This window comes from Pararge aegeria, chromosome 4, assembly GCF_905163445.1.
Source record: "Pararge aegeria chromosome 4, ilParAegt1.1, whole genome shotgun sequence".
Lineage (NCBI taxonomy): Eukaryota > Metazoa > Arthropoda > Insecta > Lepidoptera > Nymphalidae > Pararge > Pararge aegeria.
Genome location: NC_053183.1, coordinates 15,489,169 through 15,502,990, shown reverse-complemented (window position 1 = coordinate 15,502,990; position 13,822 = coordinate 15,489,169). Strand labels below are relative to the sequence as shown.

General features: G+C 37.7%; 1 protein-coding gene across 4 annotated transcripts in view; it reads right to left on the bottom strand.

The window, feature by feature from the left end:
- The window catches only part of LOC120623404 (maternal protein pumilio), a 106,672-nt gene that overhangs the window by 78,408 nt on the left and 14,442 nt on the right, over positions 1–13,822 (bottom strand). For 2 of the 4 annotated variants that reach the window (XM_039889418.1, XM_039889421.1), the window contains 5 exons: positions 12,294–12,426; positions 11,106–11,255; positions 8,916–9,105; positions 3,468–3,681; positions 1,089–1,161 (listed from right to left, as the gene is read on the bottom strand). In XM_039889418.1, the coding sequence (XP_039745352.1) occupies positions 1,089–1,161; positions 3,468–3,681; positions 8,916–9,105; positions 11,106–11,255; positions 12,294–12,426 (760 nt within the window). The remainder of the gene's footprint in view (positions 1–1,088; positions 1,162–3,467; positions 3,682–8,915; positions 9,106–11,105; positions 11,256–12,293; positions 12,427–13,822) is intronic. The other 2 variants (XM_039889419.1, XM_039889420.1) reach the window with 2 other exon arrangements.

The window sequence follows — 13,822 nt, the reverse complement described above, 5'->3', positions numbered from 1 at the left end:
TTGAATTAAACGCCCTTAGATGAACGATGCTGGGTTAATTCGTAAGGTGAACGCGGCATAGCGGCGTGAGAAAGGAGGGTAGTGTACTCAAGTTATGGTGATACGCTAGACCGTAGCATTAGAGAGATCTTCCTTCGAGCTGCATGGCTAGTATAGGCAGGATTTTAAAATAATATTATCCGATTATATCCCTTGACAAGGAATAAAAATTACGAACCACCTGCTAAAGCACGTCAACAGGGAATAGGAGAAGTTTATCCCCGGTTATTATTTATTACACGTATATTATTTGAATATTATTCCCACACATGCGCCAATGCTCGGAGAGTTGGTAAAACTGAATCTAATAGAATTGTGTCCTTCCCCAGTGAGAAAACTGTGTCCTGGCCATGCAAGCCGTGCTGGTATTTTGCTCAGGGACAGAGGGTCTATTCACTCATCTTTGTTAGTTTATATACTACTAGCTGTTGCCCGCGACTTCGTCCGCTTTTGTTTTTGTTTTTCGAAAGACATGTGCCTCATAAATGGTGTAAATTCGTCAAACACTTTCTTCCCCTCTACCCAGAGAACTGAGCTTAATTTCGGGATAAAAAGCATCCTATATTACTTCTAATAACTTCAGGAGTATGTGTACAAAGTTTCATGATGATCGGTTTAGTAGTTTTTGCGTGAAAGCGTAACAAACCTTACATTCACATTTATAATATTAGTAGGGATATAGATATAGCTCTCTTGTTTTGCGCAACTTCGATAGGGCGATGAAGGATCTTGTGGCGCCATCTAGCTTGGTAATGTGGAGACAGGGTTAACTTTCAGTGCTTCTGTGGGTAAACCCTGACGCGTACTACAAATATGCATGTAAGTGGCAGTACTTTCTTCAAATAATTAATGGAGATGGTCCACATGGCCCCAAATCTCATACCATTGTAGCCGTTTGCTATTAAAACATTTTTCAAGGGTCGTATTTTGACATTTCTAGTATAACGTAGGGTTCTCGGATAATGTATTCTGTATAATCAATCAATTATTTGCGCCTGGAATTTTGCAGCTATTTCGGAACAGCGGTATATTAAGTTATTAATACTAACCAGGATGAATTTGTGGATGTTGAGGATGCGGTAACCCCTGCAGAGGTCCCACTCCTAACATTCCAGGGTGATGCTGAGAAAAAAAATTATAAATTTATAATAAATACATAACTATTAAAACAAAGAAAGCTAAAATAAAATGGTAAAAACGACAGACACAGTTAAAGAAAAGGTCTAAAATAAAAACATTAAGGCAATTTTTCAATTTTGTTTCACATCTACGACGTTCAAATTATTTTCTACACAACGCTTTTAGACATCAAAAGCTAGATAGAAGCACTTTGCGATATTTCATAATATACAATGAATATAAGGCTTAATTACTTAGCAATTGCGATTAAGAAATATCACGATCGTGTACAAAGTTCCGTCGCATTGTCTCGCTCACTTTATTTTTTACTGCTTTCACTGATAGAAATATTAATTGGATCTGTATTTAGCAGAAATAATCTACATTATTTAATAATTCAGTATGGACGTAAAATGCAAGTTTGCGACTTGAAGTTCGTACAGATGACTAGCGAACGAATTTAAGCAACTTCACACGTGTTATGATTTGCGTTAGAACTGAGAGTTTATTATTATTGTTTTTTTAGAGTTACACAAGAGTTTTTCACTTGTGTGTTTTCTTATAAATTAAAGTAAATTTCATTAAATATGGGCTAAAACTCTGTGCAAATGTGTGTTCAAATAATAATTCGCGACCAAAAGATAAACTATTTAACTTTTTTTAAATAGAATTTAGCGCTCAACTTCACCGAAACCTGCGCCAGACTGTGCTTTTCTTAGGCTAGACAAACCCATAAAAGACAATTTAAAATATAAAATATTAATTTTATTGTTGGTATTGCACTTTTTTTTCCTAATGAAAAGACGTCGTAAGATAGTTATAACGCGTCTGGTTAGTGTGACTTAAAGCTTATCAAGTGCTATAAAAATTCAAGACACCAGATTTAAGAGAAACAAGGTATTTTTTTTATTTTTTTATTTAGGCAAACAGCGCATAGAAACTTTTTTGACCTACCAATTATTATCAATCGAAATTTCCATCATAATTCGGTTGAACTTAAACGAAGTGTTATCAAAGATAAGTTTATTTAGCACAACAAGAACGGTAACTTTAAAAGGTCATGACGGGCTTGCTCAAATAAAGACCCTAGGAACGCCACTGATAGATTCTCCTGCTTTTACCAGAGTGCAGGAAATAAAGTTCATTATTATGAATATTAAATTCATTGTTTTGTCAAAAGCTTCTTAATAATATGGCTGTAATACCTAACCCAACTGTACATTCACAACACCAAACACCACCACACCACATGTTGGCTGTATGTAGTGAATAGTAAACCATTTTAAGATGGACGAGGAGAAACTGATGCAATTGGTTCGTACACATGCTGCAATCACAGCACGCGTCGGAGTCCGCACTAAAGAGTGCGGTACAGCATTGATATATGCGGATACGCCTTAAGGGTTCGATAACTAAGCTGTGTTTTGTGAAATTTTAGCTAGTGTAAGTTATGATGCAGTCTAGGACGGTAACAGTTTGACAGGGGGAATATGGCAGCTATACGGACCCATATACCAAACGCTACGCGACATCGATCCGAAAAGCTAGATCGCTTGGCGTAACTTGGTGGTAACTGGCCCCGCCCAAAGCCTCCCACCCATTAAAATCTTAACAAGACACTAGATGTCACCTTGTCGCCGCAAACGAGACTCCGAATACTCGAAATTTAACATAACATTTGTAAGAGTTACGACTCTTCTGTAATTTTTAAACTACATTGCCTCTTACCGTTTAAAAAAGTCGTGTACGCAGTTTTGAAAACAGAAATTTATTACTGCCAGTGCGTGCGCATATGGGAGCCGGGATAAGGATAAGACCGCTAGGAGCCTTCGGCGACCAGTGTTTTCTATACTTAAAGTGCTTAGGTGCATTTCCAGTGGCTTGTAATTAAGATTTCTGCGCTCCCCCCAGACAAATGGACGTCAATTTAGTTTATTTTTAAACTTGCCATAATAAATTCTGTATGCACCACTTACACTTGGTACTTCTCATCATTTCATAGTTTTCTCACCGTCTTCTCAGATAAATAAAAATAAATAAATATACGAAGACAATACACACATCGCCACCTAGCCCAAAGTAAGCGTAGCTTGTGTAATGGGTACTAAGATGACTGTGAATATTTTTTTCTATTAATTATATACATAAATACTTAGAATATACGTATAAACACCCAGACACTGAAAAACATGTATGCTCATCACACAAACATTTTCCAGTAGTGGGAATCGAACCCACGGCCTTGGGATCAGAAAGCAGGGTCGCTGCCAACTGCGCCAATCGGCCGTCAATAACACTTAGCTCCGTACCTGCGGATGCTGGAGGTGCGGCATGTGGTGGAGCTGTTGCGGCTGCGGCGCGGGCAGCGCGTGCGGCGGAAGCATCTGGAAGGCGTCACCGTTGCGCATCGCGCCCATGCCCACGCCGACGCCCATGTTCACGCCGCCCACGCCCACGTTGCTAACCGTGCCCACCCCACCCTCCTCCTCCGCGGGCGATGGCTGCCGGGATCCAGGCGTTCGGCTGCAACCAAACATTGCCATATTATTAAGAGAACTGAGAGGATTTGTCTTATCATTAGTACTAAACATTACAGAACAAGTATTTTTAAACGAACTGTCCCGTCTACAGTGCTTATCATACGGCAGAGAATCGATGTGGAGACATGCTGTGAACCAAGCTATGTTATCTATTAGAAATGGCTCCTAATGGATATAGCCTGCTTCACTTTTATTTATTCAGTTAAGATTGCATTACAATGTCATATAGATAACATAAATAAAGAAATGTCAATCTAATGTACACATTTAAAATGGAACCCTGTGAGGCGTTGTAACCTGATCAATAGGCGGACTTACTATTATCTTCATTAAATATTTTCAATCGGAAAGTCGCTAATTTTACAATAAGTTTTCTCTCACAAGTTTTAAGGCTTTTATAAATATGTTTATATTTTCTTTTATATCTACCGGGATTTTAGTGTTCACTTTGTACACATTGTGTGACTCGGGAACAAAAAAATTAAACGCACTTCATACATGCAGAAAAGCTATAATATATTATATATGATATATAGTATATAACTGCCGAACCTAAATTTTTTTATATATCAGTGGCAATCTTTTTATGCTATATTTGCCTACCTTGGTCGAAAACCTTGTGTACGCCGCTGCCTGAACTATAGCATAATGAATGAATTAGATCAGTTTCAGTCGAAACAATTCAAACATAGTTACAACAATGTCAAATATACATAAGGAGGCCCACTACGAAGGAAAAGTTAGAGGTGCGTGCTGGGATTCGAACTCAACAACCCGGAAGTGAAGTCAAGCTCCTACCCACTGCGCTATCACCGCTTCAGACGATCAACTGCATGCGAAATGCTAAATTTTGTAACTTTTAATGAGGTAATAGACCTTTTCGAGTTCCGTATTAGTAATCGGGAAGGTTATCATCTGTAAGCTGTTTTATAGTATGGTCGGTTACGGATAGGTAAAAGAACTTCTCGCTCTATCCTATTATTAAATTGGCCAAATCTGAACTTTCTCACCTACTTGTTTTGCTACATTGTCAGCAATGTCGGAAAGAAGTTTCAAAGATCAGTTGTCGTTCTCGGCGGAATACAATTCAATCTTTGTACCGATATTGCATTTCTTACTATTTCTAATATTAATAAAAAAAAATAAAAAAAATATGTGAATAAGTAAACTTATTTTGAATTGTGTGAATTCAATTTCGGACTGGACTCTCAATCTCATCTAGTGGCAAGTGAAACTGTAGTCTAAGATGGTAGCGGGATAACTTTTTACGCGTACGGCAGTTATTAGAGACACAGGTTTATTACCTGTGTCTCTAATAACCTAGCTTTCAATCTAAAAAAAATCTTTATTCATTTATGCCATAAACATATGTAATGTTTCCATTATTGTGAGGTGTTGATGATAACAACATTCGCTAACTTAATCTAAAGCTAGGAAAATCCCACACGCTAAGGTCTAAGAAGAGCAAACAACATAACTAAATCCCCGAATTTGATAACTTATGAAATTTACAAGTATTAAACCTTAACCCTTTACTTTCTAAACATGATTAGCAGAAATATATACTTTTTACTTCTACAAAGCAAATTTTCAGTCAAGTTTCAAAATCTATGTAAGATTCAAAGAAAAGATGCATATTACGAAGACATTAAAGTGTCAGAAATAAATATACTACGACAAAACACACATGACCCTTTAGCCCCAAAGTAAGCGTAGCTTGACATTATACTTTTATATATCATAAATATTAGCTGAGCAAATAATATGTTTTTATATGTAAATTTTATAAAATAACAATGATTAAAGATTACGGAGTAGCGAAAAAGTTGGACAAGGAGGCCAGAGCGCGGAGGACTTACCTATGTAGTTACTAACGATGCTGAATCGCTCTTCATAGCAAAACGAAACGGCGACAAACGAAATTGTTGACCGCGCTTTATTTTGTATCGTCATCTATTATACTACGAAGGCAATGATCATTAAGATTTATTTGCTACTAGTTCCCCCGCGTTCTTCGTCCGAGTTTATAACGATTTTTTACTAATACAGTGGGAACTGGATAAAAAGTTACCTATGTTACGCAGGAGACATCCTTTCAACTAATTATATGCCAGAAATCAAGTTGATTGGTTGCTTATTTAGTGCGTGAAGGAACGACAAACCAATAAAAAACAAACTAGCATTTAAAGTCAGGATATTCCGAGAAGAACACGCAATATAATTTCTATCGCATCTGTATACACATAACTGTCTAGAGGAAGGGAGGCTATCTAGCCGTTGCTAGCTACCAGCCTTCCCACAAAGAGGTGCCACAAAACGATTAAGGGTTCCGAGTGCGATGTCACGTAGAAACCTATAATAAAACTACCAGACTCCCATAACAGGTTAGCCCGTTATTAGACTGCATCATCACTCACCACCTGGTAAGATTGCAGCCAAGAGCAGGTTGTAATGGAATAAAAAAATACAGTCTGTAATACCGACCGAAGCAAGGTCATAAAGTTAATGGATGAAGCGGTTTGTTCGTCTGTCTATGCGCCTGACAGAGCCCTTTAACTGCTGAATTTAAAAACTAAAGTTCATTATAATTTACTAATTTAACAGATATAACATCTGTGGACCAAAGCCGGTACTTAAATTATAAGTAATATAATTTTTAAGGGTTTCCGTACCCGAGGGTGTGAACAGGGCGGCGCGATGCTAGCCTATTGGTTAGTGGATAAACCAGACCAGACCAGACAAAATTCAGAACCAAATTGCCCAAGCGGTAAAATCGAACCCGGGACCTCCACCTTAAAATCACTACCGCGCCAGCGAGGTCGTCAATACAAGTAGTATGTATAGAACAAAGCCGCCCACAATTGAAATGTGCTGTGCTGGTTGCCGGCTGCTGCATAGTGAGCGAGTCTGTTTTAGCGGCGCTACCCGCGCGTGGCATTGACAGAGGCCACGATCACTGCGCGGTTATTGCCCGCTTCCACTGCGCCTCGCCAGCGCGCAGAGTCGGCCTTCACGACCGACGCGGACGCTCCAATTTCGCCCTAAAGACTCTGACACACTCTGACGCAAGTACCAATAATGTTACTAATATATATAATCGCTACTAGTTAAAGGTAAGAGTTAGAGAAATAGAGAAGTTAAAAAGGAACAGGTGGGCGGTCGTAAAAAAATATGCCACAACTAAATCAACAAGTCTGTCTTCAAGTTTGAAGAAGATAATTGTGGCTTTCCCTCATAAAGAGGGAAAAAGGAATACAAAAGCAACTTAGATGATATATTATAATTCCCAAAGGTCAGCTACAGTCAGGCGTTCGTATTTTTTTTAGCCACGACTTAAATCTTATCTGTCTGCTCGTTTTAAAACTCAATGTGCCGATCCCTCAACACGTGGAAACAATGGAAGGGAAAGAGCAAAAGAAGTATATCGAAATTAGGAAACATTAATAGGTACATTGATTCTTTTGTAACGAAATTCGACTTTAATTAATAATTAAAAGAAAAACTCTTTTTCAATAATTAATAGAAAACAAAACGCTTTAGATGTAAAAATAAAATTTTATGGTCCACTGGCCAAAATTAAAAAACTGCTTTGTAATACCCTCACTTTTTGGAAAGTTTATTTATTCTGAATTTGTTATGAAAAGGAAAATATTTATGAAGAGATTAAAGTGTTAATGAACCAAAGAATATATTTTATATATTTGTTTCTAATATTTACAATGGTTTCAGCTGTTTTTGATAAAAGAATTACTCTAGGCGCGTTGTCAAATATTTGTGTTGATAAATCACGTGTGCACAAAGTGTGTACAAAGCTTTACACGTTTATTGAAAGGTGCTCCTAAAACATGGTATGCAGACGATTACTCATTTAAACTGGTTATCTCGATCACATTAATTCTGCCATTATTATTGTTCTCGAGCGCCCTATCAACTACTTCTTTTATAGCTAGAGTACTTTTAAGTACATATTTATTTGGGGGACGAATTATCAAATTCTCAAGGTAAAAGTCACCTCAACGAGTATAATAATTAACAAAATCTGAGTGTATAAAAATAATATAGCCATTAAAATCCTCTTTTTTTTATTCACTTCCTCTATCATTTTATTGAAGGATATTTTTTAATATACGCATTAATTATAGAATGGACGTAGATAATCTTTGCTAGTGTTGACCTTGCAAAGTTGTTAGAAATGTACTTAAGAGTCTAATAAATTGTAATGTTGTACTAAGATTTGGGAACTTTCCAACTTGTATAAAATATTGAAACTTTTTGTGACCCAGATTCGGTATTTTGTCCCAGGTTTTGATATTTGACTACAGTGTGGCTCTCATTTCGAGGGGAGCAGTCTAATGTATTTTTGGCTATATTTATCCATCGTCATTATTCATGGTCCTTAGTGTAATTATGGTCCTCTACTGGGCTATGGACTGATCGCACAAAGGAGACTGTCTGGACACAAAATTAGGAAATATATAATTTACAGATTTTCTCAGGACAAAAACGCGCTACCATGAGTTGTAGGTTTCCGGTAAGATGCTGATTTCCGGTAGGGTTAATTTATTCCAAAGGAACCAAGCTAGACCCCTAATAGGCTAGCCCGCTACCAACCATAGATGGCAACACCACTTACTATCGGCACAGTTAGTAAAGGCATGAGAATAAATACAAAAGACGAGGTATCAAATTTACTTTTCCACCTGCCAAAGGACGGCTACAGAAAATGTACCCCCGCTATACACGGATCATATATTTGTCAACTCGCGACCCGTCTATCCAGCTTGGTGATTATGGGCAAACACACCCGTCTTTAGTCCAGCTGTGGATTGTTATCTCTGGTAGAACTCATAATTATCACCAATAGCCTGATGAATATGATGATTTCTACCAGTGCGCCCTGCTCAGAGAGTGGATAGTTTATCTATTATCGGAGAAGATATAAACATTTATGTCCTATCCCCATGCAAAAAATCCTGTCCTGCGGTCTCCTCACGATGTTTCTCTTCACCGTTCAAGCAAGCGATATTTTAACTACTTAAAACGCACATAACTTACAAGAGTTAGAGATCGAGCCCCTACCCAATCACCGCTTCTATTATTGCTTGCGTCGAAAATAAGTATGGCATTAATTAGTAGTTCCCCGGACGAGTATGTCACAAAAAAGGTCGACTACTAAGTGACGGAATGAAGTGTGGTTGGTGTAACGGAGTCACTCACTTGAAAGCTTTGTCGTCCTCCTGGCCGTTGTGCAGGCCGTTGGGCATGGGCGCGTGGTCGTGCAGCTCGTGCATGTCCTTGTCGAAGGGCGAGCCCGCCTTGTCGTCGGCGCGCTCTTCCAACACCATCCCGCGCAGGCCGGTCACCACGCCCGGCACCTTCTCGCCGCCGCCCGCCACGCCACCAGCTTCTGTGTCCAATCACCGTATTAGTGAAGCCAAGCAATGACACTATAAGTTATAACTATAACTAAGCACTTTTGCTGGCATGCTGCCATGACATTTAGTCCATGTGTATGCGATTGTGCGCCGGCAGATAATCCGCGGTCCTGTATTAGTGCAGCCCGTGTTATAGAGAAAAAAAAAAAGGCATATGAAACTATAGGAAGCGGACGGCCCGAATGCCTTCAGATCCGCACGAAAGGAAAAGGGCCCTTATACTCGCTTTTATTGCGTTTATTAGGTCTTATTACAAAACCCTAATCTTCAATATATCCGAACTGAATTATCTCTGCTGTGTAGACAATATTTAAAATATATTTAATTACTTCACACTAGTGATAAAAGAATAGAAAAAAAAACTTAGCTTCTTCGTTTTTGGCTAAAAAAAAGTATGACCGTAAAAGTAAAACATACCGCCTCCGCACGGCACCGCTCATACTTGCTATAGGATGTTTTCTAAGCACCGATTTTTTGTGAATAACAGATTAGGCACCGTACGGAGTCATTTTTGCAAAATAAATATTTAGTCAACGTGTAGTTCTGTTTTATCAGACATATTATATTTATTATATCCAACGAACATAGCAATCATCTCACCAGATGTACATCCAAAGTTTTTAAGACTCTTCGTTGGGACGTCAAACCTAGTCAAGTCAAGTCAAGTCTCGTATCCCTGGTAACCAGCGTGCATATAAACAAAGCTTGTATCATAGTTGTTACGAAGTCGGGTGAAACGATACGATCCTATTCGTATGAGTCACGCAAAACCCGAGTCTACATCTCTGTACACATCTTTTTTGATGAATTGGAAGTGAATTATGTATAATTTTTGTGTAGTAAATTAAAAAAAAAAAAAAAAAGAGAGAGTTTACATGCTACAGCCAAAAGGTGCAGTTGGCAAACGTCAAGAAACCGTGGAAACATGTAAATTGCAAAGGTCCTCAGTAAGTCCAAAAGCAAGCTTCGAATACGTGGTTTAACAAGTTAGATAGGACAATGCCAAATTAGATTTCGTATGATCGAAAATGAAACCATGTTCGTTTGTATGCAGTAATATATTATGTACATGATATTTCGTTATTATCTCCAAAACTATGAATGCCATCGTAAAATTGAATATAAGTTTGCTTTTATAGGTACCTCTTTGAATATTGAATATTGGAACTTTTTAAACAATAAATTGTGTTACAGGAATCGAACAATTGTTTGAGTTTAAAACAATGGTTTCACTTTCGACTCTGCTTCATTGAACACATCGAAGGTGAATTACTTAGTATAACAAGATATGGCTGGACATTAAGAAGTGCATGGTTTTTCTTAAGCTGATCGCAAAGCTGCCAGCTTTGGGATGAGCCTCTGGGTGCGGCCCAGACCAATTAACAATTATAAGCTGCTAATATTGATTACTATTAATGCCCGACATACAACATACATTGTGCAACCTGTGGTGGGCTATGCGAAAGTTTTATTCGACATGACCCACCACTGCGGAATATAATATTTGTTTATACCAATAAAACAGTCGAATCAACTGTGTTCTTACGCGTGGTCACCACGCCGTTAGGGAAATTACATTAGTCCAAGACATCTAGGCATTTTTAACTTGAACGTAAATGAACAAAGGTGCACAATTAATTCGACCGAATTATACGTAGACTATCATTTCTTATACCATCATCATCAGCTTAAATTATTACACCCTGGCCTCCTGTCCCATAGTGACACAGAACTTACCACGCTGCAGTCTATGTTGCCATACGTTGGTACAAGAAATGCTAGTGGCATACGAACACGTATACAGATCGCATGATATTACTTGACCGCCGCAAAGATCTCAGAGACGCTCGCGCCTCGCGCTAAATGAAAGATTTTTCTTTTTAAATGTGTCTGCGTTTGCGACCTTTTCCAGTTCGGCCAATTAATATCGAGCGTATTTGAAAGCACATCAAGAGGGGCGGCAACACATTACCTGTAGGCGAGCCTCGGAGCACGTACTCGACCATCTTGACGCCGAGGCCAGCCGCGTCGCGCGGCGAGAGGATGCTGCCCGCATCTCCGCCGGGAAACGTGACGCCGCGGCGGGTGCCCATCATCGGTACTCCCACATTGTGTTCCACTGCTAACCAGACCATATTAACTCTGTGTTAATCTATCTGCTCTTTAATACAACGCTTTTAAGTTTGAAATTTGAATAGTAATGATAAATTACGCGTTGAATTACTTTTTTTTCCGATAAGTTAAAAAAGTTTCAATCAATATTTTATGATTCTACATTTACAGTGGACCACAACATGATTATTATACATGTAAGACAATAATTGTAGGATATAGTTGATAAAGCAATTAAAATAATAGGCGGCACCAAAGCTTAATATAATAAAATAAAGAACACGAAATTTAAGATTATAAAATTTATTTTTTCCATCTAAATAAATAAATAAACAGGACAGGGGAATTACTGGATACAAAATTTTTATGTTAAGCAAAAAAAAAAACATTCAGAATAGGAGTACGACGACATTACATCTACAAAACATTTAAACTACTAACTAACAGGTTACACCACGAAAGTCAAATTTGACCAATACTCCGTGCTGAGTGCCCTTAGCATGAGAATCGCAAGCTCGCTCTGTTAGTCGTGTTCGAGTATTGAATCCGAGTAATAACGTATGTCTGAGTGAAATGGACCTTATCTGCCTTGTTTTAAAACGAAAGATCATCCACTCATCTTTAGACAGCGCTCCCATAGAAAAAATCGCAAAATAAGCCATTATTATAGGACGTTAAAGTTTTTCGTTACTAGTTTTTCAATACTCGAAAACGCCTACGATTGCGAGCGTATATATCCCATACCAAGAGTACTGATGAGATTAGAATTTCGCCGTTGATATTGTGCCGCGTAACTAAAATTCAGGACAGCTTGAAACTATATCAGTTTCAAAAAATTAGTCCATTACTTAATTTTTAATGAAATGGCCCAAAAAAACGAAAAGTAAATTGTTATTTACGTGGTATACATATATCAACGACGTTATAATACGAGGTGCGGTACGCGAGGCTAAACAAGCGCAAAGTCCCGACGCACCCCGCTTAGCTAAGTATTCTCAGTAACTTGAAACTTTCGTGGTTACCTACTATACTATGTACTATGACTTACCTTGAGCGGACCAAGTAGGGTCGCGCCACATTTGTTCGGGGTTGAGTTGCAGCGGAGGAAGGTGCTGCTGGCCCTTGCTGTCACCACCCGCACCTGGCCCTTTGTCCCACAACTTTTTTGCAGCAGGTGCAATCTATGGGACAAAAATTTATCCTATTAACCACTGAACCTCAATAACTTCATTCTGTATAAAGGTAACAATTTTCGCTGGCACCTCGGGATAAATAGTATCCTGCGATAGTTCAGCTCCAGAAATGCATCCTATCTCCAGTGAGTTGTATTTAACAAAACTTGTGTACATTGAATATTGTTCTAAACTAACTTTCTTCCCTATATGGATCAAAGCAAAAATAAATATATAGCCTTTAATAATATTGAGCTAACAATTGCAAACTCTCATCAGACTGATATTTCCTCAGTTCAAAGACATAAACTTTCATCTCTAATTTTACCCCTTTTGGAGAGGAATTTTTATAAATCCTGAAACTAGTCTTCTACACAAACTTGCATATCCCTATTTAACCATAATTTAGGGATAAAATTTAGGATAAAATTTACCCTTTGAAATAAAATTCCAAAAGTTATTCAAACCCTAGCGCAGAATATAATTGTTTCCTTGCTACATTTCATTATGATTATGGTTCAGCCATTGAATTTTGAATTTGAGTTAGTTTGGAATTATTATATTAAGTTATAGGTTGGTCGGTTATACACACTTCATATCATTTGGCTAAGGCTTAGCCCATTTCAGAGAGCAGGGAAAATCCAATAATATATGTATAAACAAAATACATATATGATAAACATTAGGATTAGGAACAAAAACATTAATTACTTGGTGGGTTGAAATTAGTAAAACTTACACTAATAAGCTAAATATACATATGCTGTGGCATATCCTAATTAATGCATTGAAATCTGATGGCCTATTTCAACCATGTAATGATGAATGCCGCAAGATGGTAGAGGAGCCCATAGTAATTGACTAGCCAGTCCTGACAGGCCTTTGGGCAATTAATTACTACTACTAAAGAAAACTAACTCTAGTAATTTCAAAAGAATGCATTATTATTAAAATAAAGAAAACAACTTTATTGGGTTTCTCGTTGAAGTTTTTGTAAAATTATAAAGTGTGGTAAGAGTTACCACACTACCAAGGAAATTTTTAATAAAATAAGTTATGTTAATGATAACCTTCTTGTGACATTCATATTCACATACATTTCTAAAGTATGAAAGTCCATGAGTTGAGTGACTGATGTTTTTGTAAGACCTGAGCTTATTGAAAGAGAAGAAAGGTACTACACTGTGAAGACAGTGTTACATTTCGAGAGTTTTTTTATCTATGGTACAAGATTTCATGACACAAAATAAATAAATAGCCTTGCCTTGAATATTTTTGAGAAGTTTGGCCCTCATGCCTTTTTCCTATAATAACTGACTGTAGATATATTGGAATGGGCACAAAGAAACATTCATATAAATTCTCAGAAATAATAATTCTATGATAAGTTCTGAATATTCATATT